The following is a 23,730-nucleotide window of genomic DNA, read 5'->3' on the forward strand; positions in this document are numbered from 1 at the left end:
CAGCGTGCGAGGTACTCGCAGCCGGTCTCCGTCAGCCCCTGCATGCACATGGCGAGCTAGCTAGGGCAGTTGGGTCGTTTGTAGGTCCCCGTGAAGTCGTGGACGAAGGCCTGCTCGAAGTCAACCCATGTATTGACACTGCCCATCGGCAGACTGTTCAACCAGGTGCGGCCGACCCTTGGAGCATGAGCGGCGCATAGCGCACGGCGAGTCGGCGATTGGCGCCGGTGATGCCAATGGCGGTGGTGTAGTCGGTGAGCCAGTCCTCCGACTTCATGGTTCTGTTGTACTTGGGGGTGTCGCGGGGGAGCATGAACCCTTTTGGGAAGGGCTCCTCCCGGATGCGTGGGCCGAAGCACGCCGGCCCAATGGCACCGCTTTCCTCCACCTCCAGGGAGCGAGCGAGCTGGACTAGGCGGTGGCAAGCGTCGGTGTCATCAATGGCGCGCGCGGCGAGTCGACTAGCGAACGGGCCACGGGGGGCCGGGTCGGTCGGAGCCAGACGCTGGCCAGGCTGGCCGGGTCCGCGTCGGTTCTCCAGGGCGGGCTCATCGCCTAAGCCGCCGGCGGCCGTCGGGGTCGGGTCACGTCGAGTCCGAGTTAAGCCGGAGTGCGCCTCGCTGGGTGGAGAGGACACCGTGTGCTGAAGGTCGTGGGGTCCGCCGACGCAGGCGGAGCCGGATCCCGCCGGCTTGGTGAGCTGGTTGAGGTGGTCCTGCTGTTCGCTGGCCGCTTTGAGGAGGTCGCGCATCCGCTCGATGCGCTCCTTCAGCTCCTCGCTTGGGAGCTGATCCAGGCCGACCGCGGCCGCCTGGGCAGCGCGCATGCTCTTTAGTGGGGTTTCGTAGACGGTTGGGATGGCGCCGAGGGTGCGCTTGATCACACCTCCCCGGGCTCGCACGTTGGCGACCCGGCTCGGCTCGGCCGCGGCAGGCGTGAATCCATAGGCGGCATTGTGCTCGAGCTGAGCGGAGTCTAGGCGACGTTGCATGGCGGCGAGCATCTCGGTCAGCTGCAGCATCTGCTGGCGCCTTTCCTCGATCTAGGCTCGGGCCTCGGCAATGTTGGAGGCGTCGATGTTGGTGACGATGGGGACATGGAGGCTCTACATCATGGCGCGCAGCGGGTTGGACGAGGCAGCCCGCTCCGCTGCGGCCTTGGCTTCGGCAGCCTTCCTCATCTTGCTTGACAAAGAGGAAGCGTCGGTGCTGGTGATTAAAATCTCCACGTGGACGTCCATCACCCCGGCGGAAATGCCACCACCGAGGGAGAGGGGAGAGTCGGAGTAGCTGAGTACCTTGTTGGGGTACTCGTCAGCCGCGGTCATATCGAAGATGCGCAACGCAACGAAGGAGGCGGCGAGCGCGTCGATGAGGTCGTCCGGTAGCATGAGGGGCTCGTCGGAGTCGGAGAGGAGCCCCGTCTAAAGCATGCTCCCGGCCAGCTCCTCGAGCTGCCCCACGGTGGGCGCCAGCTGTCGTGGTGGGCGCACGGCAGATGCCATGGGATGGCTAAAAATAGGAGGAGACTCGAGGGCACTGGTGGGCTCCAGAGGCGGGGTTGGCATGAGCGAGCGCGAGATGCAAGACATACCCAGGTTCGGGGCTCTCCGGAGAGATAACACCCATAGTTCTACCGAGTGTGGTTGATATGCAACAGTACAAGGTTACTCCTGGAGCTGTATGGAGGAAGAAGAAAGACTGGCCAAGGCTTAGGCTGCTCCTTCTCCCTGGGTGTTTTCTACTGATCGGTGGGTAGTTCCTGTGTGCTTATTGCTTCTCTATCCTTGCTTACTGGCCCGTGTATGCGAGGGCTCCTAGGGGGTTTTATAAGCCAACCCCCCAGGGATACAACGGTAATGTTACAGGACTGTGGGTCCGGTTCGTCGGTGTCTGGAGACCCGGGCTGGGATCGGTTCTCCGGGTTCCCCTAGGTGCGGGCCCCGCGTGCCTAGGGGGACTGTGCGCCATCTTGTCGATCATCAAGGAGTGGCCGAGTCGAGTCGGGTACAGTGGCGCTCCGTGAGGTTGCCGCTTGCTGTCGTCAGCAGCGATGACGGGGGCACTATTGTCATGCCGGCCCTGGTCAGCGGGCAGGTGAGGGGCACTGTTGCCACGCTCTGGCTGACCAGAGGCATGGGCGGGGCACTGTTGCCTTGGTCATCAGTGAATGAAGACTCGTCCCATCGTACGGCCTGGATGGGACGGGAGCTAACCCGTGGCTAGGTTGAGGAACACGCCACGGGTGGAGCTGGCTTGTTGGGGAAGTCTTGGTGGTGCAAGGTTTGGTTGTCTTGTACTGGTTGTCGAGGCCGAGTCGAGGTGCCTGGCCGGGTCAGAGGGTTCGGCCAGGTCGCGAGGTCTGGCCGGGTCGAGCGACCCGACCAAGCGCGTGCCGGCTTGAGGGGCGACGCCACCCCCTTTGTTTTGAAAAGGATCCGGGTTCCGTTGCCTGCCTGGGGTTCATCCCCCCGACACAATTCTACCAAGTCAAACACACCCTACACATGCAAGTCTAAAAGTTGAGCAGCAGAAAGTAAAGACTTTGCATATGAACGTAAAGGAGGCATCGGTGAAATCAAATGCAATGAAGGCACGGTGATTTTTGGCATGGTTCTGATAGGTGGTGCTATCGTACGTCCACGTTGATGGAGACTTCAATCCACTGAGGGTAACGGTTACGTGAGTCCACGAAGGTCTCCATCCATGAAGGTTCCATGAAGAAGCAACCTTGCCTATTCCACCATGGCTTACGTTCACGAAGGACTAGCCTCACTCGGGTATATGTTCATGAAGTAGGCGACCTCATTGCCCTTAAAAACTCCTTGGTTTAACTCCAAAATCTTGGAGGCTCCCAAGTATACCTGGCCAAACCTTGGGCCGGGCCGGGCTTCGGGCCGGGCCTAGCCAAGCCCGACACAAAAAACCCAGGCCCAGGCCCGGCCCGGCCCGGCCATCGGGCCTGTGTTTCTCAGCCCGAGCCCGGCCCGAACACGTAAAAGCCCATCAGGCTCCGGGCCGACCTAGCCCGACCTTCAGAAAAATGCAAAAACGACAGGCCCGGGCCCGGCCCGGGGGCAGCGTTGGGCCGGGCCGGGCCGGGCTTTTTTGGGCCAAGTCGGGCCGGGCCGGCTGGGCCGGGCTTCCCATGGCCAGGACTACTCCCAAGTGACACCTAACCAATCTACGAGACACCACTCTCCAAAAGGTAATAGATGGTGTTGTTGATGATGAACTCCTTGCTCTTGTGCTTCAGATGATAGTCTTCCCAACACTCAATCGCTATCTCACAGATTTGGCTTTGGTGGAAGAGGGAATTGAATGGAAAACAACTTGGGGAAGGCTAGAAATCAAGGTTCAAATGGTAGGATTGGAATCTCTTGATCTCAACACATGAATGGGTGGTTTTCTCTCAAAAAATGACTAGTAGGAGCAGTGGTTCCTTCTGATGGCTCTCTTAGAGAGTAGGTGGTGGTGGAGGGGTATAAAGAGGTAGTACGAAAAATCCAATTGTTACAAGTCTTTGACCGAACTCGATTACATCGACATGAAAATCTTGGTGAGACCGACTAGTGCAAAAGACTTGATCGCTAGGCTTTTCGGTGAGACCGAATAGAATGACTCGGTGTGACCGAAGCGCAATGGCTAGGGCAAGGACTTGTTTCGGAAATTCCGATCGATTCATCTCGGTGATTCCGAAATGAAGCGACTTCATCATAGAAACTTGGTGAGGCCATCTCGATGAGACCAAGATCCATTTCGACTGTACCGAAATGTTAGGGTTTGGCATGTGGCAATGTATAGGGTAATCTTGGTAGATCCGGATGGGAACATTTTGGTGGGACCCAGATAGACTTTTAGGGTTTTGGATGAAAGTGAAGTGGAGAAGTGTTTGAGGATTTTGGAGCAATACCACTAAGAATTTTGAGCAATTCAGTCATGATCGAAATCTCATCCCCTTTTAATAGTATTGACTTTCCTAGGAACTCAATGTGATCTTGGATTACTTAACCAAAAATGTAGAGTCTTGGAGCTTTGCCAATATTTGTCCTTAGCATTTTGAGGGGTTCAAAATCACTAGTCCTTGCCACGCCAATCATTGATCTTCTCTGAAAACTACTATCAATAAGCATTAGATCAATGACTTATATGTTGTTATTAATTACCAAAACCACCCGGGGATTAGTTGCACTTTCAATCTCCCCATTTTTGGTAATTGATGACAACATATGCATCAAAGCTTTGACAAATGATATAATCAATGAAATGCATTGTCCCTTTGAGAAGTATGTGATAAGCAAGAGCCCCCCTTAAATTTGTGCATTATTAAAATTTTCATCGCAATGCAAATGCATAATTGATTAGGATCATGGGTTACTCTTCCATGTCACATACATCTTGGTGGAGCGCTCAAAATAATATGATTGCAATGTAATAGGCGGTCATCGCCAAACAAACAAGTGAATGATCATACAAAGAGCATATGAATAGATATATAACAAAGCATAACATCAAAGTACGGTATGATCAAGCACACAATAACGTAGTCTCATACGAGCATCAACCAAAAGTATATCAAAGTAGCAAGAATCTCTCAAAGAAACCAAATGAGAAAAAGCAAAAGCACTCTCTTTCAAATTCTAATGATCTATACTAATTCTCCCCCTTTGGCAACAAGTACCAAAAAGTTCGAAGAAGTATAGAGCTAATCGTCGCTCTAGGCCCTGCTACTTGTGAGCTGAGTTGGGATTTTTCTGAAAAGGAGTGGATGATGCAGTACAGTAGAGATAAATATTTTCCTCAATTAATAACCAAGGTTATCAATTCAGTAGGAGAACCACACAAGACCCCGTGAACATCACATACACAAAAAAAACAAATACTTGCACCCAACGCAAATAAGGGGCTGCCAATCCCTTGGCGGTTAATTGCACGGATCAAGTCTGATAATGGTAGATAGATAAACAAAAACACAAAATAAAAATAACGGTAAATAAATTGCAGCAAGGTATTTACATTTTAATATATGATAAAGATATACCCGGGGGTCATAGTTTTCACTAGAGGCTTCTCTCTTGAAAATAGTATATGGTGGATAAATAAATTACTATTGGGCAATTGATATAAAAACGCATAGTTATGACGATATTCAAGGTAATGATCATGTATATAGGCATCACGTCCGAGAGAAGTAGACCGACTCCTTGTTGCATCTACTACTATTACTCCACACATTGATCACTATCCAGCATGCATCTAGAGTATTAAGTTCATAAAGAACAGAGTAACGCCTTAAGCAAGATGACATGATGTAGACAAAGTAAACTCAATCAATATGAATAAACTCTATTATTTTATCCTTGATGGCAACAAAACAAATACGTGATTGCTTGTCGTGAGGCCCTAGTACTTGCGACTGATCTATCTTTGGATCACTTGGTGATTACATGTGACTGCAAGCCGATTGTGGATGGCATTAAAAAAGGGATAGAAGATCCCCATATCATAGTCGCCAAGGACATAAATAATAGAAGAGTGTATTCTGTTAGTTGTTAATTTATGTTTGAAGGACGTGCTTCGAATCAAGAGGCTTACAATATTGTCAAGTTATCTGTCTCGCTCCCGCATGTCGCCATTTGTGACTTCTATCCCCTCATGACCCCCTTTGTATCCCTATGAACATAGTTTATAATTAATAAAGTGTGGAATCCCTAAAAAAGAATTCAAGTCATGCTGGCAGATCCTGATGCTCGTGATCATCAAAACATTGCGGCTTCGCTGAGGCGAGCCTCCACATGGGCCGGCCCATGTGGAGTCCTGTGTTGTTAGTTGGTAGCTGCTTTCTCCGTTGTTTCCAGCTTTTTTCGTTTTTCTTCCATGTTTTTTTGCTTCCAATTTTTAATGTTTTGTTCGGTTTTCAGAGATTTTGTTATTTTTTTTGTTTTGCTTCCTTTTTCCGCTTTTTCCATTATTTCCTTTTATGTCTGTTTTTTCTTCTCTTTTTTGTATGTTATATAAAAAGTTCACCACATATTATAAAAATGTTCACCCTATATTATAAAAAAGTAATTCTTTTATTTAAAAAAGTTCAACGTATAATAAAAAATGTTGAATGTGTATTTAGAATTTGTTCACCGTATACATAAAAAGTTCACATGATATATAAAAAAAATGTTTAACGTACATTAACAATGTTCGATGTGTATTTGAAAATGCTCGAAATAAAAGCCAACTGAAAATCGGTCTGATATAGCAAATCGAAAGCAACATATTGCCGCTACGTTTAACCCGAGGTGACTTGCTACAGTGCCACCCTGTTGTCATTTATGCTCGTTGCGTTCAAATGGGCCTTCCCAGTTGGCATAATCTGTGCAAAGCCACCTCAACTTGACGTCTGCAGGCACCAGGTCTCTCTCGCTATAAGGGAGACATAGGGGCGACCCGAAGAAGGTTCCCAAAACGAACATATGTCGTCTTTCTTATTGCGAGACGTACGGAAGCCTCGTGTTGGAGGAGCGCCAAATGGGCCGGCCCAGGTGCACAGGATGCCACGACGTCGTTTCTTCTTTTCATTTTTTGTTTCTTTTTTTAATTTGGTGTATATTTCCTAATATTCTAACTACATATATTAAAAAACAATTTACATAGATTTTTTAAATGTTAATCAAAATTTTAAAATTATTAAATATGTTTACCGAAATGTTTCTCACGTATACAAAAAATGTGTATACAAAATATACAATGGGTGTGAAAAAATCTGATCATTTATTTAAAAAAATTAATCAAGAATTTAAAAATATTAAATGTATATAGAAAAATATTGACCATGTATTAAAAAAATTAATCTTGCATTTTATTAATAAATGTTAAAGTTATAGTTGAAAAATGTTAATCAAGCATTTTAACAATGTTAAATGTATCTTGAATTTTTTTGGCCATGTGTTAAAAAATGTTAATCTTGTATTGAATTAAAAAATGTTAAATATGTATTTGAAAAATGTTTATCAAGCATTAAAAATGTAAGATGTATATAGAAAAATGTTGTGAAGACTTTATTACACTTTGGCTGATGATAATTATAGCTGCATGCTATGCACGAACTCCCTAGAGGAAAATGTCTCTCATTTATTCTCCAGGTGCCCCTTCTCGTGACACTGTTGGAAAACCATTGGGATGAGCTGACCGAATTTGTACTGCAGGCTTGCTTTGTTGCCTGCAGGAAGAGCCTTGTCCCTTGTGGAACCAACCTCTCTTCATGGAAGTGTTCATAATTGCTGCCTGTGGGGTATGGAAGGAAACGAACAATCTTCATTTCAGAGGGATTGCACCATCTCATGACTCATGGTTAAGCAGATTCAAAAAAGATACGTCCATGATGTTGCACAGAATTAGGACGCTCTCCATCCTTTCATAGACTCTTTTGTGGCCTCTTTTTTTGAAGGAAAAGCCATCATGGTGGTTTATATTTCATGTGAAAAAAGGCTACATCATTTGAGAGTACATCAAGGAGAAAGTCCGGAGCCTCGGTCTGCCACACAATAGTTCTCGAGGGCTCCGACTTCGTAGCCAACAAATCAGCCGCCATATTGGCCTCCCTAGGGCAATGACAGAATTTAACTGAAAGAAAATTACGACATAAGAAAGCACATTCTTCATAGATGGCCGCCGCTGGTCCCAAAGAGTTTCCTCCCTGTTGCATGGTTTGGATTACATCCATGCAGTCAGCTTGGATCTCCACCTTATTGCATCCGGTGTTATTCGCCAAGATCAAGCCATCCTTGAGTCCTCTAGCTTCTGTTGTTTCCGCGTCCTCCACGAAAGGAATATTGCATGCCGACGCCGTGATAAAACCTCCCATGGAGTCTCTGATGATAGCCCCCGTACCTCCAGTACCACTGTCTGGATCGAAAGAGGCATCAACATTGAGACAAACGAACCCTTCCGCTGGTTTAGTCCATCCATGCCTTTTGATCCGCGTCGCCCCGTGCTTCCTTGATCTCATGAAGTTCTTTGTCAATGTGACAATAGCTTGGGCCGACCGAGCCGGCTCTCGCATGGTCTCGCCATGGGTAAAACCCCGGCGCTCCCACCAGATGTACCACACCGCCACGGCCGCTAGCTCCTTCCTGGTCCCCTTTGTAACCTGCTGTTTACACTTTCTATAACTCCACCTCCCCCTTAGTCCCTGAACTTGTTTCAATTTTCTCTGAACCCCACCACCCCCCTGACCTCTTTTATTTAATCCAAAGTCAGTGGGAGCCCTACCACCGTCAACGGTTTCAAAAAATAAAAGTTAAGTGTATATATAAAAAATGTTGACCATGTATTCAGAAAATGTTAATCTTGCATTTGATAAAATATTAAGCAGACATTTGAAAAATATTAAATGGGTATACAAATTTTTGACTGTGTATTAAAAAAATCTTAATCTTGTATTAAAAAATGTTAATTATTCATTTGAAAATGTTTAAAATATGTATAAAAAACTGTTGACCACATTCTAAAAATGTTATTATGGTATTTGAGAAATGTTCATAATGTGTATTACAAAAAAGTTGACCTTGTATTAAAAAAATTAAACATGTATTTTAAAAATGTTAAATGTGTATTAGAAAACTGGTCTTGACGTATAGGAAAAAATCAGAATGAAAATCAAAAGATACATTAGACATATGTTGAAGAAAAAAATGATTAAAACCAAGAAAGAAACCAAAGGAAAACAAAGAAAACCGAGAAAAACAAAATAAAACCAAAGGATAACGAAGAAAGAAAAAAAATCCAGTGAAGAAACAAAAACAAAACAGAAGACAACCAAGAAAGAAACAGAAAAATGAAGAGAAAATAAGAAACCAGTAAAAACTGGGAATAAAACAAAGAAAACGGTGAAAAAACATAGGAAATAAAAACCAAATAAACCCATGAAGAAACTTAAAAATCAGTAAGAAAATATAAAAGGTAACCAAAAAAGAAAAAAAAACAGAGAAGAACGCTAGGTACGCTGTATCATCGAACGAGTGAGCATACGCAAAATTTAATGTGCTCGCTCGTTCGCTTATTCGCGCGTTCTCGCTGCTCAAATTTGACAAAGATTTCACGAAATTGAGAAAAGATCATGAATTTGAAATAAATATCAAGAATATAAAAAGCACAATTTCTAAATTTTCAATGGTTTAAAAAAGTTCATGCTTGATTAAAAGTTCACGGTTTTTAAAACAAAGTTCAAGAACTTGAAAAGGATTTTCAAATTGCAAAAAATCTCCACAGAATTGAAAATCATTTTCGTATTTCAAACAGATTGTCGGCTTGAAAAATACTCACGAATTTGGATAAATTTCATATTTTGAAAAAAATATGATTTTTTAAAGCAAAAGTACAAATAATAATCAACAAATGGAGAAAAAGAAAAAACAAACAAAACCCCCCTGAGGAAAACCGATGGAACCTATTTTTGAACTTGGAAAACCGATGGAACCTAATGTACAGGACTACATGGGCACTGCTCGCCGTTAAAGAATTAACCATTTTGTCAAGCGCCAAATAGGAAAACACAAAATAGGACTCGTATTTCGCCTGTAGGGTAGTTCGGACGAATCGAACAAGAACCCTTGAACACGCTTTAGACCAGGTCACTGAGGCCCAGGGCGCCCTGTTATTTTCCTTTTTTTTCTTCTATTATTTGATTTTTTTGGAAAACTTTCACTATTTCAAAAAAACTGAATTTAAAAATGATCAAATTTTTAGAAAAATAGTCGTTATTTTAGAAGAATACAAAAAAAATTCACAACTTTGGAAAATATTATGAGTTTCAAAAAATGTTCTTGAATTTCAGAAAAATATTCGCCAATTTCAATAATTATTCCTAATTTTAAAAAATGTTTGTTGATTTTCAAAACATCAAAAATTCAAAATATGCATGAATTTATAAAATTATTCCCATTTTTTATATAAAAATCTCGTATTTTAAAACAATTCATGGTTTAAAAATCTTTCAATTTTTTCACAAATATCGAAAATATTTACGTAAATAATTATTTGCTAATTTGAAAAATACTTCATGCTTTTCAGAAAGTTCATAAATTTAAAAATTGTTCATGATTTTAAAAAATCTTTAATTCCGCTAGCGCACTGCACCCCGCTAGAAGAATTGCTGCTCCTCCACACCTCCATGGCTCATCCTTCATGGGACACCTCCTCCTCCACTCAACGCATTGCTCCTCCCAAAGGCTCCGCGGGCTCGACCACCTCTAGTGTTCACCTGTCGACATGTCCCCTGTTTGGGCTACTCTGCTCCGTTCGTCGACGATACACTCAGAGGAAGAGGTTGGATAAATTGCTTGGGTAGGAGGCAGAGGAAGCAGCGGGACGAGACAATCCCTGCACCACAACCAACCTCAAACACACATGCGACAGGAGCAATGACCATTAGCAGCACATCTTTCTTTCCCCTGCTCTTCCTCTGTTCAAAATTTTTGTGCCATACCATGTCTTAATTTGTCATGTAGCACAAAAAATAGAAGAAGACATTCAAATTTAGCATACACTTTGTTTTCGTAGGTCATTCCACGAGCTTGCACTATTGTTATCACACATTCACACTTGTTCCAATCATTCATGATTTTGTAGGCCTCACTCGGAATTGTTTGATCATATTATTGCATCAAGTGAGTGTTCAAATGACAGGAGTCTGTGTTAGTAGTTCAAGAAAACATAGTTTTTATTAGTTACTCCCTCCGTCCGGAAATACTTGTCGGAGAAATGCATAAAAATGGATGTATGTAGAATTAAAATATGTCTAGATACATCCATTCCTCCGACAAGTATTTCCGGACGGAGGGAGTATAATATTTCGTCGAAAATGCTTATATGTGTACTTTAAATTTTTGCTAACCTAAAATGTTCGCCCTGGCTAACATTAATTATTTGATCAGACACTGCTTGAACCTATTGGCAAGGATTAATATACGATCTACTTGAATATGTAGATACGTTGCAAATGCAAAAAAGGATGGAAAATAGTTATGATTAGGTTTCTTGTGATGGAACCAACCCAACATATTAAGCTTTAGACTTAGCACTAGTGCTTATATTTTTCTGGAATTTATTAGGCTTTTCAATGATGTTCGTTTCGTAGGAGACGTTTTCGTTAAATACGGGGTGTTTATAGTGACTTCATCAATCTTAAAATTTTATATCGACTTAGTATCTGAAAGGTGCTCCTATGGATATAATCTACATGCATCTGTTAATAGGATGAGCGTATGGCGTGGATGTAAAGCATCTACGTACTACCTCCGTCCTGGTTCATCCACATTGTATTCCATGCTAAATCTTGACCATAAATTTAACTAAAAAATGTCCACGTATGTCACGGAAAGTTATATCATTGAAAACTATGTCAAATACGAATCCAACAATGTAATTTTTGTTGACATGCATTAATATTTTGATTAAAATTTAGCACAAATTACAAAGGAACAAATAAACCAGGACAGAAGTAGTACTATTCTAAAAAAAAGTTAAACCAGAAATGACTGCTCCTACACTGATCAAGTCATAGGCTGGCGAATCAACCGTGTATATGAGCGCTTGTGTCTGTACTGATGCTAAAAAAAAGTCATAGGCTGCAAGCCATTAACTGGCCCGATTTGAATGATCTCCTCCTTTGCCAATGGGTACGTACGTACTATTCCCTCCGTTCGGAATTACTTGTCGTAGAAATGAATGTATCTAGACATATTTTAGTTTTAGATACATCCAATTCCGAGACAAGTAATTCCGAACGGACGGAATACATCTCAATGTTCGAAACTTACAATTTACTGCTCGCATTTTTCATACAACACGCCATCCTTTGCCCATAGACATCGGCCAGACATAGCAGGGGTCACATTCCATGGCACGATGTTCTAAACTTACACCTCACTGCTGCCTGTCCATATACTTTTCCATGTTACAGTACTATACTTTTCCATGCGACACAAAGCACCCTGTTTTGCGACGCTCGATGCAGCTTTGCGCATTTTTGTCAAATCGAATTCAAACAAGGCAGAAAGGGGACGACCGACTGTAGTTGTAAACAAATCTATCTGTATCTAATACGAGTCGAACCTTCTCGTGGTAGGTGTATTTTATCATAATCGTCGCGACAAACCCGTGCCGGCCCCCTTCTTTATCACCGGTGTCGGCAGGCAGCCCACGCTAGCAGCTCTCCTGAACATTCTGCTTCTGTTCCGCCATGACTGCGAAGGTGCTCGCCACTATTCCGTTTTCCCGGACCGAAAGCGTCTCCAGGCGGCACCACCGTCACGTGGCTTTCGGAGGGGACGAGACGGTACCCCAACCTGCCGTCACTGATGCTTCGTGTCCGTGTCTCCAGTCCGGCATGCGCGGCTGATGCCTGTATGAATCTTAGGTTGCATAGGCCGGAGGATAGCACATCGATCCGAGGCGACTCGACACGGCGATGTTGATGCTGCACCAGAACTTATCCAGGTTGCGAAGGACGTCAAAAAAGCGCAGGGAGAGGGAGCTTCCCAACAGATAGATAGGTTCATTGCCATATTTACATGCAAATCTGTCAGCTCGATCAGTCTAACAACGGAGAAAGATGTGGCACGTACGTACTACTGCTAATTTACACCGTGGATGGTTAACGCCAAATCTCGTCAGAGCATGAGGCCGAGGCGCTCGCTGGCCACGTCGCAGCGGACGGGCGCGAGCCCGACGCGGCCGCGCTCCAGGTCGTACTCCACCCACACGTTCATCTGGTGGTGGTGCCCGATCACGTACGCCATGATGGGCACCATGTCCGCGTTGCCGAACGTCAGGCACCACACGCCGTCGCCACCGCGCCGCTCCCCCGGGACCTTGTACAGCAGCCTGTCCCCGGCCACTGCCATCTCTGCGCCGTTGAACAGCAGCGTCACGCTCGGGAGCCTTGTCACCGGCGGAGACCGCCCCTGGGGCACGCGGAAGCACGTGTCGAACGCCTCCTGGAACGCGAAGCTGGGGTCGTCGAGGGCCGGAAGGAGGGGCCTGGCCTGTCGCGTGAACTCCGCTTTCAGTGCCGAGTAGGCGTCGCCGAGCAGGAAGGTGAACTGCGTGCCGGAGTCCACCATGGTCTGCCCCGCCCCGGTGTGGTCCGGCGCGAGCACCGAGGCTGGGATGGGCAGGTGCTTGGCGCCGACGCGGATGCCCAGGAGCTGGACGGAGTAGGCGACGCGGTCGAAGTACGGGAGCGGCAGGGCCGGCTGGTACAGGGGCGTGTAGTTGAGCGGCAGGAAGGTGGGCAGGTCGCTGTGGCCGAGGAGCAGCACGCCGGCGTCGTCGCGGTCGGAGATGCAGTAGGAGAAGCGGCGGGTGCTGGCCTGCGAGACGAAGGAGAGGGCGCCCCTGTTCATGCCCAGCAGCCCGGCGCTCGCCACGCCGTCCGGGGAGGAGTCGAACGCGGATGCCATGCAGCCGAACGCCGCGCGCAGCGGCGGCCCGCTGCCCACGGCGAAGACGTCCGTCGCGAGCGCGCCGTCGGAGGAGGAGCCGTCCGCGTAGGAGAGCGACACGCTGCACCTGCTCGACGCCCCGTCGCAGGCCGGTGGCGACGGCAGGTCGCGGGAGCGGCACTGCGCGGAGGCGCAGGGCACGGTGGCGAAGGTGGCCGAGGACCTCGGCCGAAAGGACGTCGCGTTGTACCTGTTCCTGCCGCCGGCCGGCGCGCAGAGCAGCCAGGACAGCTCGCTGCCGGTGTCGAGCACCATGGTGACGTTCTGCGGCGGCGTGCCGACGGCGAGCGAGACGGTGAGGCTGACGTTGTGGTGGAACCGCAGCTTGCTGGGCTGCCGCGGCAGCGCCCTGGCCGGCATCTGGCGCGCCCGCAGCGCGAAAAGCTGCGGCCTCGCCCCCGCCTCGGACGGCCATGGCGCGCCAAGAAGGACGAACAGGACGAGGCAAACGAAGACGAGCAGCGGGGGAGGCATGGTGGTGGTTGGGATGGGAGCAGGCGAAGCCCGGGACCTACGCGTGCATGTGAATGCTTGTGTTGTTGGATTTCGGTGTGGGGTTTTGGTTCGGGGTGGATTTTATGGGGTGGCGACGCGAGCGCGCAGTGGCGAGTGGAGTGGAGTGGTGGTGACGACTGACGGACGGAAGGGAGGCCGCGAGGGGCGACGGGTCACTGTCGCAGGGAAGCAGCCGGGGTTCTTTGCACCTGTCGTCTTCTATCTTTGGAACCACGGAGCGCCAGCTGGCTGGTCAGAGATAATTTAAGTAGGAGTACGCGCCAGTGCTGAGGTTTTACTGCAGCAGTAATGCGTGCAGTACTAGCACAGTATCTACGGTGTAATTGAAAAACTTTTCGTGGAAGCTCACGCGGTCGGATTCTCTGGACCGGTAGGCCTCCTCCATTTTCAGTCAAATTTAAACGGCCGATTTTTTTTTTCGAGAAAGTTGTACAACAAACGCCATAAATAATAAAAATTACATCCAGATCCGGAGACCACCTAGTGACGACTATAAGCACTGAAGCGAGCCGAAGGCGCGTCGCCATTATCGCTCCTCCCTCGCCGGAGTAGGGCACAACTTGTTGCAGTAGACAGTCGGAAAGTCGTCGTGCTAAGGCCCCATAGGACCAGCGCACCAGAAAAGCAACCGCCGCCGATGGAGAATAAGATAGATCGAAAGGATCCAATCCAAAGACACGTGAACATAGACGAACAACAATCAGATCCGTGCAAATCCATCGAGGATAGATCACCGGAGACACACCTCCACACGCCTATTAACGATGCTAGACGCACCATCGGAACGGGGGCTAGGCGGGGAGACTTTTATTCCATCTTCAGGGGGCCGCCGCTGTCTCGTCTTCCGATCCATATTAATTGTCGCTGATTTGCTATGGATTGGAGGGAGTAGACCTTCTTATAATTAGGAAAGGACGGAATATTATGTTATGAAAAACATATATTCAATAAAAATCTAATGATATATAATTTAGATATATTTTTAATGCTCCAAAATGCTATTTTCAAAAATAATTTGGAGATTCTTTTTTGCCACAACTGTCATGCATGTCCTTCCGTTGTAATTTTGTTTTTGCAAATATTCCATTTTAAAACTTTGCAAGCAAGCAATCAAAGGATTTGTCAAAGTTTGCCACAAAAAGATTATGTTTTGTTTGAATTTATTTTCTTTCAGTTTTCATAGTTTACAATTCATCACGAGCTCATTTGAGCTCACGAGCAGAAGAGGACTTCCGGTGTCGTACTAGCTTTTTCGTGGAGTATCTACGGTGCACTTGAAAAAAAAGTCATGGGAACATGAGTTAAAATTTGACCACCGATTTAACCAGCAAAATATAAGTTATGTTCCATAGAATGTATACCATTGAAGACATGTTTCAAATGCAAATTCCATGGTCTAATGGTATAACTTTTGGGCATATGGCTCATACTTTTTTAACCTGAATTACATTGGGTCTCTTTAATCTAGACCGGAGGGATAACTTTTTTTAGAGAAAAGGCATACGCCCGACTTTATAAATAAAGCCACCAGGCAGAATCACTATCGGTGTACACGAACAGGGGTGTTTGTTTCAGCGTGGTCGCCAGGGATAGCCAAGTCTTGCCGGGCATCCCAAGCTCTAAACCAAGTCAACAACAAAACCAACCAGAAGATCCCCAAAGAAGCCTCCCTTGCCGGCCAAATGAGGCCGGCGAGGTCGAGGCTACGTCTAGGACCGGGATTGAGCTGTGCCAGCAAAGTCTCCGGGGCCGCCAAGGCCAAGGCAAAGCCTCAAGACAAATGTTCGGCAGGCTCCGTGCCGGCAAATATCCACCAGGACACCACCGCTCCACCTCACCAGACCACCCGTCACTAATCGGTGCGGTGTCAAGCCCTATGGCAGCTAGGTGGATCCTGCCCAGCATGTGGCAGCCTGCTGCAGCAGAGATTACCTTTAATGACACCTGATACGTCTTCAATGTATCTATAATTTTTGCTTGTTCCATGCTGTTATATTATCATTCTTGGATGTTTTACAATCATTTTATAGCAACTTTATTTCATTTTTTGGACTAACCTATTGACATAGTGCCCAGTGCCAATTGCAGTTTTTGGCTTGTTTTTTACTTCGCAGAATATCACTTCCAAACGGAGTCCAAACGCAGTGAATTTTTTTGGAGAATTTTTATGGACTAGAAGGAACAACATGGGTCAAAGAAGTACCAGAGGGGTGCCCCGAGGGGGGCACAACCACCTTGGTGGCCTCCTGCACCGCCTCTCCGCTCTATAAATACCCCAATATTTCAGAAGCCCTAAGGGAGTCAACGTAAAACAATTCCAGCCGCCGCAAGTTCTAGAGCCACCAGATCCCATCTAGACACCATCACGGAGGGGTTCATCATCCTCATTGGTGTATCTCCGTGATGCGTGAGTAGTTCATAATAGACCTACGGGTTCGTAGACAGTAACTAGATGGCTTCCTCTCTCTCTTTTGATTCTCAATACAATGGTCTCTTGGAGATCTATTTGATGTAAATCTTTTTGCGCTGTGTTTGTTGGAATCCGATGAACTTTGAGTTTATGATCAGATCTATATCCATGAATATTAATTGAGTCTTCTTTTGATCTCTTATATGCATGATTACTTATAGCCTCGTATTTCTTCTTTGAATCTTTGGTTTAGTTAGGCCAACTAGATCGATTTCTCTTGCCATGGGAAGAGGTGCTTTGTGATGGGTTCGATCGTGCGGTGTTCTTTCCCAGTGACAGAAGGGGCAGCAAGACACGCATGTATGTTGCTATTAAGGATAACAAGATGGAAGCTATTCCTACATGAATAGATCTCGTCTACATCATTGTCAACGTTCTTATTGCATTATTCCATTTCTCCATGAACTTAATACACTAGATGTATGCTGGATAGGGTTGATGTGTGGAGTAATAGTAGTAGATGCAGGCAGGAGCCGGTCTACTAATATTGGATGTGATGCCTATATAATGATCATTACCTAGATATCGTCATAATTATTTGATGTTCTATCAATTGCCCAATAGTAATTTGTTTACCCACCGTATGTTATTTTTCTTGAGAGAAGCCACTAGTGGAATCTACGCCCCCGGGTCTATTCTCCATCATATTTGCTTTGAGATCTATTTTTATTCGCTTTTATTTTCAGATCTGTATTATCAAAACCCAAAAATACCTTGCTGCACTTTTTGTTACTTGCTTTATTTCACGTTTTATCGAGATCTATTTATCCAATCTACCACAATTTTTATCCCATCAACTTGAAAATTTCATACGCCCTTACCCGTAAGAGGGATTGACAACCCCTTATAACACTACTACAGGATGCTGCTAATGCGACACTATGATCAGAGACACTTCAAGAAACTGTGTGCGATGCAGTGATCGCAAACGGTGGTGTCAGAGAACTATCAAAAATGTCCAAAACGTTTGCGATGACCGATGCATCAAACACGGTTCAGATTTTAGTTGCGTGTGCGATGCAGGGCATACGGTTGATTCAACAGAACTGTTTGTGATGAGGAAGAACAACAGAAACGGGGCAGCCATACCAATGTGTGTGCGATATATGGCATACAGTTCCCTCCGATGAACTGTGTGCTATTAGAGAATGCAACAGAAACGGTCAGCCAGATCAAGGTGTGTGTGATATACGACATATGGTTCACTCGGACAAACTATTTTCGATTAGGCAAGAGAACAAAATGGTCCATCTTAACAAGATGTGTGTGATATGCGGCATTTGCGATCAGCCCAAAGAACACAAACAATTCGTGTAAACCAGATGTGTGTGATACACAGCAAATAGCCCACTTGGATGAACTGTTTGGGATCAGATATTATAACACAGACGGTTACTATAGTAAGTTCGTGTGTGATAGTGGGCAGACACGTACACGTACATCCGAGAACAAGGGCCTATGTTTCGGGCTTCCGATGCATGGCATACAGTTGATCCAAAAGAACTGTTTGCAATGAGACAGAACAACAAAAACGGGGCTTTGTGGGCCCAGAACCATCAATAAATTTTGACTTTGTTTCTCCTCACATTGCAGATTACAACGCAATAAGTAATTGCAAATCTGTTCACACAGATCAAACTTATATGTGTTCACACTTAGCACCGGGCTATAAAAGCTACCCACTCAAAAATTACTTCACATTTCCTCTCATCATCACCTACAAAACTGGTCTTTCCTGTCAAGTCATTCCGCCATGACCGGTAGGAGGAGTTTCGGGTGGGCATATAACCAAGCAGCAAAGACCAAGGCCACTGAAGCACTAGAGAGGTCCCACCATGAAGCGGCAGCGCAACAGAGAGGTCCCGCCGCGAAGCCGCAGCCGCAGCCGCAACAGAGATGTCCCGGCGTGCCGCGGAGCCCTCAAACAAGCTCTCACAGGCACGCGAGGGCTATCACAAGCGCACTCACCACGTCGGCGATCGTGACGAGCTGGCATTGCTGAAGTCCTTGGCCGGCAACTATGACATTCTCACTGGCCTCATTAAGCAGAAGGAGCTGGTCGACGGCTTGATGAAGTTGCTCGAGATCAGGGATGCCTCGGTTGACAAGGCGACCGGCCTCGTCGAGCAACTCATGGGTGACAATGCGAAGCTCCTCAAGGCGCTCATCGAGAAGGAGGTGGAGGCCACCAGCTAGAAGATGATGCATGAGCAGAGCAGCGCCTCGGGGATGATGCTGACAGCGGTCGTCGAGGAACTAATGGGTGACCCGGGGAAGATCCGGATCAAGCATGAGAAGGAGGTGGAGCAATCCATGGCTGCTTTCAAGCAAAGCCGTGAGGAATTGATGATGGAGCTGGAGGATGCCATCGCCCGACGATCCATCAAAGAGTAGATACAGTAGCGATCTAGATCGTTGTCTACGATTTCCTTCTTCTCTTGCCCCCGTGTCTTCCAAACTTTGCCGCATGTGGCATTTAACATTATCCCGAATATGTAAGACAATTATTATCTGCGCCATTGTAATTTTGTCGCCGTACTATCCATTGCCATTTTATTGTCGTCGTATTATCCTTTGCCCCATGTGGAAATTTAAATTAGGCCGGAATACGAGTTGAAAACACGAACAAAGCAAATGCTTCCATGGGATCACAACCAAACACCCTCCGTTCACCCCTAAAAAAACCTTCGTCCAGGCGCTTTAATTAACCCATTAATGGCGAGTTTTGAGCGAGGCGGGCTGCGACTGGTGCATGGAGGTCAAAAAGCTCGCTTCCCGGTGAGCATGGGCGGCCTTGCTGCTCGCACGTGTCCCGTTGAGCCTGCGAGGTGGATAGGATGCACGCGTCCCGTCGAGCCTGCGCGGCAGACTGCTCGCACGCGTCCCATCGAGCCTGCACGCCGGACTTCTCGCGCTCATCCCGTCTAATCAAACAGTTGCATGCATGCCACTGAGTATGGTTAAATATTGACACGATTCATATGATACAACTGTTTGTGATATTAACATGTTAGCTTATTATTTCAAAAAGGACTTCATTGGCTACTAATGTGTGCGCCTCTTCTCAAACTGGATGATTTTCTACCACGGCATATATGTGCCATGTCATGAAACCATGCCAAGTTTCATGTTTTTTGGGTGATTTTTTGATTTACTAGGTTTTAAAAACCGAGATTCTCAATGTTTTAGGACGATGACAAGTTTGTAATTCATTCCCATTTCTTAAATGAGACCTTAACGTGCACCTAATGACACATGTACGATTTCCCACCCATTTTGTGCTTGTAGTTCAAATTTGAATTATGGACTACATTTAATGCGTAGAAAACTTAATTAGTAATATATACAATGGTGATACGAACTCTAAACATGCACCCCAAGGACACATGTATGTTTTTTCTAGCCATTTTGGTGCACTGGAGCATGTATTTATAGTTCGGACTTGAATTATGGATATTAAATGCCTAGAAAACTCAATCAATAAATAAAAAGGGTCAAATGAACCGTGAATAATTTCAAAGTTCAGCACGAATCTCCCGTTGTTCCGTACGTGTTGTGTGTAGAAAAAAATACGAGGCTAGAAGAGGGAGCGATTATTGTTTGGCCCACAAGGGACACATTTCCCTATCGAAACCACGAGGGTTCTTGCGACAGGCTTCGGTTTGTAAGAGGTTTGTAATAAAGCTTCGCCCAAATTGGCAATGTTTTTACCACGACATATATGTGCCATGACGTGACACCATGCCAGCTTTAATGACTTTCTGGTGAGTTTTGGATTTATGGGGATTTAAAACCGAGATTCCAAATGTTTGAGGACGAGCCAAGACGCTAGTCAGGTTGTAATTTGTTCCTATTCCTTGCATGGGACCTAAACATGCACCCAAGGACACATGCATGTATAATTTTTCTAGCCATTTTGGTGAACTGGAGCATGTATTTGTACTTCAGATTTGAATTATGGACATTAAATGCCTAGAAAACTCAATTAGTGTATAAAAAGGCCAAACAAACCCTGAATAAGTTTAAATTTCAGCATGGATATCATGTCGTTTCATATTGCCCGTAGAAGACAATACAAGGCGAAAAGAGGGAGGGACTACATTTCGCCACAAGGGGAACACGTTTCCCTATGGAACCATCAGGCTTCCTTGAGAGAAGCTCCGGTTTGTAAGAGGTTTGTAATAAAGCTTGGCCCAAATTGGCAATGTTTTTATCACGACATATATGTGCCATGACGTGACACCATGCCACCTTTGATGACTTTCTAGTGAGTTTTGGATTTTATGGGGATTAAAAACCCGAGATTCCAAATGTTTGAGGACGAGCCAGAATGCCGGTATGGTTGTAATTCATTCACATTCCTGGCATGGGACCTAATTAAACATGCACCCAAGGACACATGCATGTACAATTTTTCTAGCCATTATGGTGAACTTGAGCATGTATTTGTAGTTCAGATTTGAATTATGGACATTAAATGTCTAGGAAATTCAATTAGTATATATATAAAAAGGCCAAACGAACCCTGAATCATCATGGATATCATGTAGTTCCATGTTTCCCATAGAAGAAAATACAAGGCAAAAAGAGGCCGTGATTATGTTTCGACAACAAGGGGAGCACGTTTCCCTACCGGAATCACAAGGCTTCTTGTTGAGAGAAGCTCCGATTTGCAAGAGGTTCGTAATAAAGCTTGGCCCAAATTGGACAATGTTTTTACCACGAAATATATGTGCCATGACGTGACACCATGTCTTCGAAAGAGATTGTCCATTTTGCACACGAAGTGCATCCAGTTTTTGCCTTAACCCTCTCAACTTTTTAGAACATGCTATGCGAGTGAAATGATGATATATAGCATGCCAACTTTCAACCATTTCAGAGTTCATTTGAAGTGCTTTTCAATTTCAGGGTCATTTACAACAACAACAAAGCCTTTAGTCCCAAACAAGTTGGGGTAGGCTAGAGGTGAAACCCATAAGATCTCGCAACCAACTCATGGCTCTGGCACATGGATAGCAAGCTTCCACGCACCCCTGTCCATAGCTAGCTCTTTGTCGATACTCCAATCCTTCAGGTCTCTCTTAACGGACTCCTCCCATGTCAAAATCGGTCGACCCCGCCCTCTCTTGACATTCTCCGCACGCTTTAGCCGTCCGCTATGCACTGGAGCTTCTGGAGGCCTGTGCTGAATATGCCCAAACCATCTCAAACGATGTTGGACAAGCTTCTCCTCAATTGGTGCTACCCCAACTCTATCTCGTATATCATCATTCCGGACTCGATCCTTCCTCGTGTGGCCACACATCCATCTCAACATACGCATCTCCGCCACACCTAACTGTTGAACATGTCGCCTTTTAGTCGGCCAACACTCCGCGCCATACAACATTGCGGGTCGAACCGCCGTCCTGTAGAACTTGCCTTTTAGCTTTTGTGGCACTCTCTTGTCACAGAGAATGCCAGAAGCTTGGCGCCACTTCATCCATCCGGCTTTGATTCGATGGTTCACATCTTCATCAATACCCCCATCCTCCTGCAACATTGACCCCAAATACCGAAAGGTGTCCTTCCGAGGTACCACCTGGCCATCAAGGCTAACCTCCTCCTCCTCACAGCTAGTAGTACTGAAACCGCACATCATGTACTCGGTTTTAGTTCTACTAAGCCTAAACCCTTTCGATTCCAAGGTTTGTCTCCATAACTCTAACTTCCTATTTACCCCCGTCCGACTATCGTCAACTAGCACCACATCATCCGCAAAGAGCATACACCATGGGATATCTCCTTGTATACCCCTTGTGACCTCATCCATCACCAATGCAAAAAGATAAGGGCTCAAAGCTGACCCCTGATGCAGTCCTATCTTAATCGGGAAGTCATCGGTGTCGACATCACTTGTTCGAACACTTGTCACAACATTATTGTACATGTCCTTGATGAGGGTAATGTACTTTGCTGGGACTTTGTGTTTCTCCAAGGCCCACCACATGACATTCCGCGGTATCTTATCATAGGCCTTCTCCAAGTCAATGAACACCATATGCAAGTCCTTCTTATGCTCCCTATATCTCTCCATAAGTTGTCGTACCAAGAAAATGGCTTCCATGGTCGACCTCCCAGGCATGAAACCAAACTGATTTTTGGTCACGCTTGTCATTCTTCTTAAGCGGTGCTCAATGACTCTCTCCCATAGCTTCATTGTATGGCTCATCAGCTTAATTCCACGGTAATTAGTACAACTCTGAACATCCCCCTTGTTCTTGAAGATTGGTACTAATATACTCCGTCTCCATTCTTCTGGCATCTTGTTTGCCCGAAAAATGAGGTTGAAAAGCTTGGTTAGCCATACTATCGCTATGTCCCCGAGACCTTTCCACACCTCAATGGGGATACAATCAGGGCCCATCGCCTTGCCTCCTTTCATCCTTTTTAAAGCCTCCTTCACCTCAGACTCCTGGATGCGCCGCACAAAACGCATGCTGGTCTCATCAAAGGAGTCATTCAGTTCAATGGTAGAACTCTCATTCTCCCCATTGAACAGCTTGTCGAAGTACTCCCGCCATCTATGCTTAATCTCTTCGTCCTTCACCAAGAGTTGGCCTGCTCCATCCTTGATGCATTTGACTTGGCCAATATCCCTCGTCTTCCTCTCCCGGATCTTAGCCATCTTATAGATGTCCCTTTCACCTTCCTTCGTGCCTAACCGTTGGTAGAGGTCCTCATATGCCCGACCCCTTGCTTCACCAACAGCTCGCTTTGCGGCCTTCTTCGCCATCTTGTACTTCTCTATGTTGTCTGCACTCCTATCCAGGTATAGGCGTCTGAAGCAATCTTTCTTCTCTTTAAGCGCCTTCTGGACATCATCATTCCACCACCAGGTATCCTTATCTTCGCTTCTCCTTCCCCTGGACACTCCAAACTCCTCCGAGGCCACCTTACGAATGCAAGTCGCCATCTTCATCCACACATTGTCCGCATCCCCTCCTTCCTCCCAAGGGCCCTCCTTAAATACCCTCTCCTTGAACACCTGAGCTACCTCCCCCTTGAGCTTCCACCACTTCGTTCTAGCGACCTTGGCACGCTTATCCCGCTGGACACGAATCCGAAAGCGGAAGTCAGCAACCACCAGCTTATGCTGGGGTACAACACTCTCCCCAGGTATCACCTTACAGTCTAGGCACGCACGCCTATCTTCTCTTCTCGAGAGGATGAAATCAATCTGGCTAGAGTGTTGGCCACTACT

The 23,730-nt window shown here is 46.1% G+C and overlaps 1 protein-coding gene across 1 annotated transcript; it reads right to left on the reverse strand.

Annotated features, from left to right (window-relative positions):
- Nucleotides 1-12,524: 12,524 nt before the first annotated feature.
- Nucleotides 12,525-14,153, reverse strand: LOC123071393 (aspartic proteinase PCS1). The gene has a single exon (XM_044494933.1). The coding sequence runs from the start codon at nt 13,970-13,972 to the stop codon at nt 12,665-12,667; it is 1,308 nt and encodes a 435-aa protein (XP_044350868.1). The 5' UTR covers nt 13,973-14,153; the 3' UTR covers nt 12,525-12,664.
- Between the last annotated feature and the right edge of the window lie 9,577 nt (nt 14,154-23,730).

This window comes from Triticum aestivum, chromosome 3B, assembly GCF_018294505.1.
Source record: "Triticum aestivum cultivar Chinese Spring chromosome 3B, IWGSC CS RefSeq v2.1, whole genome shotgun sequence".
Lineage (NCBI taxonomy): Eukaryota > Viridiplantae > Streptophyta > Magnoliopsida > Poales > Poaceae > Triticum > Triticum aestivum.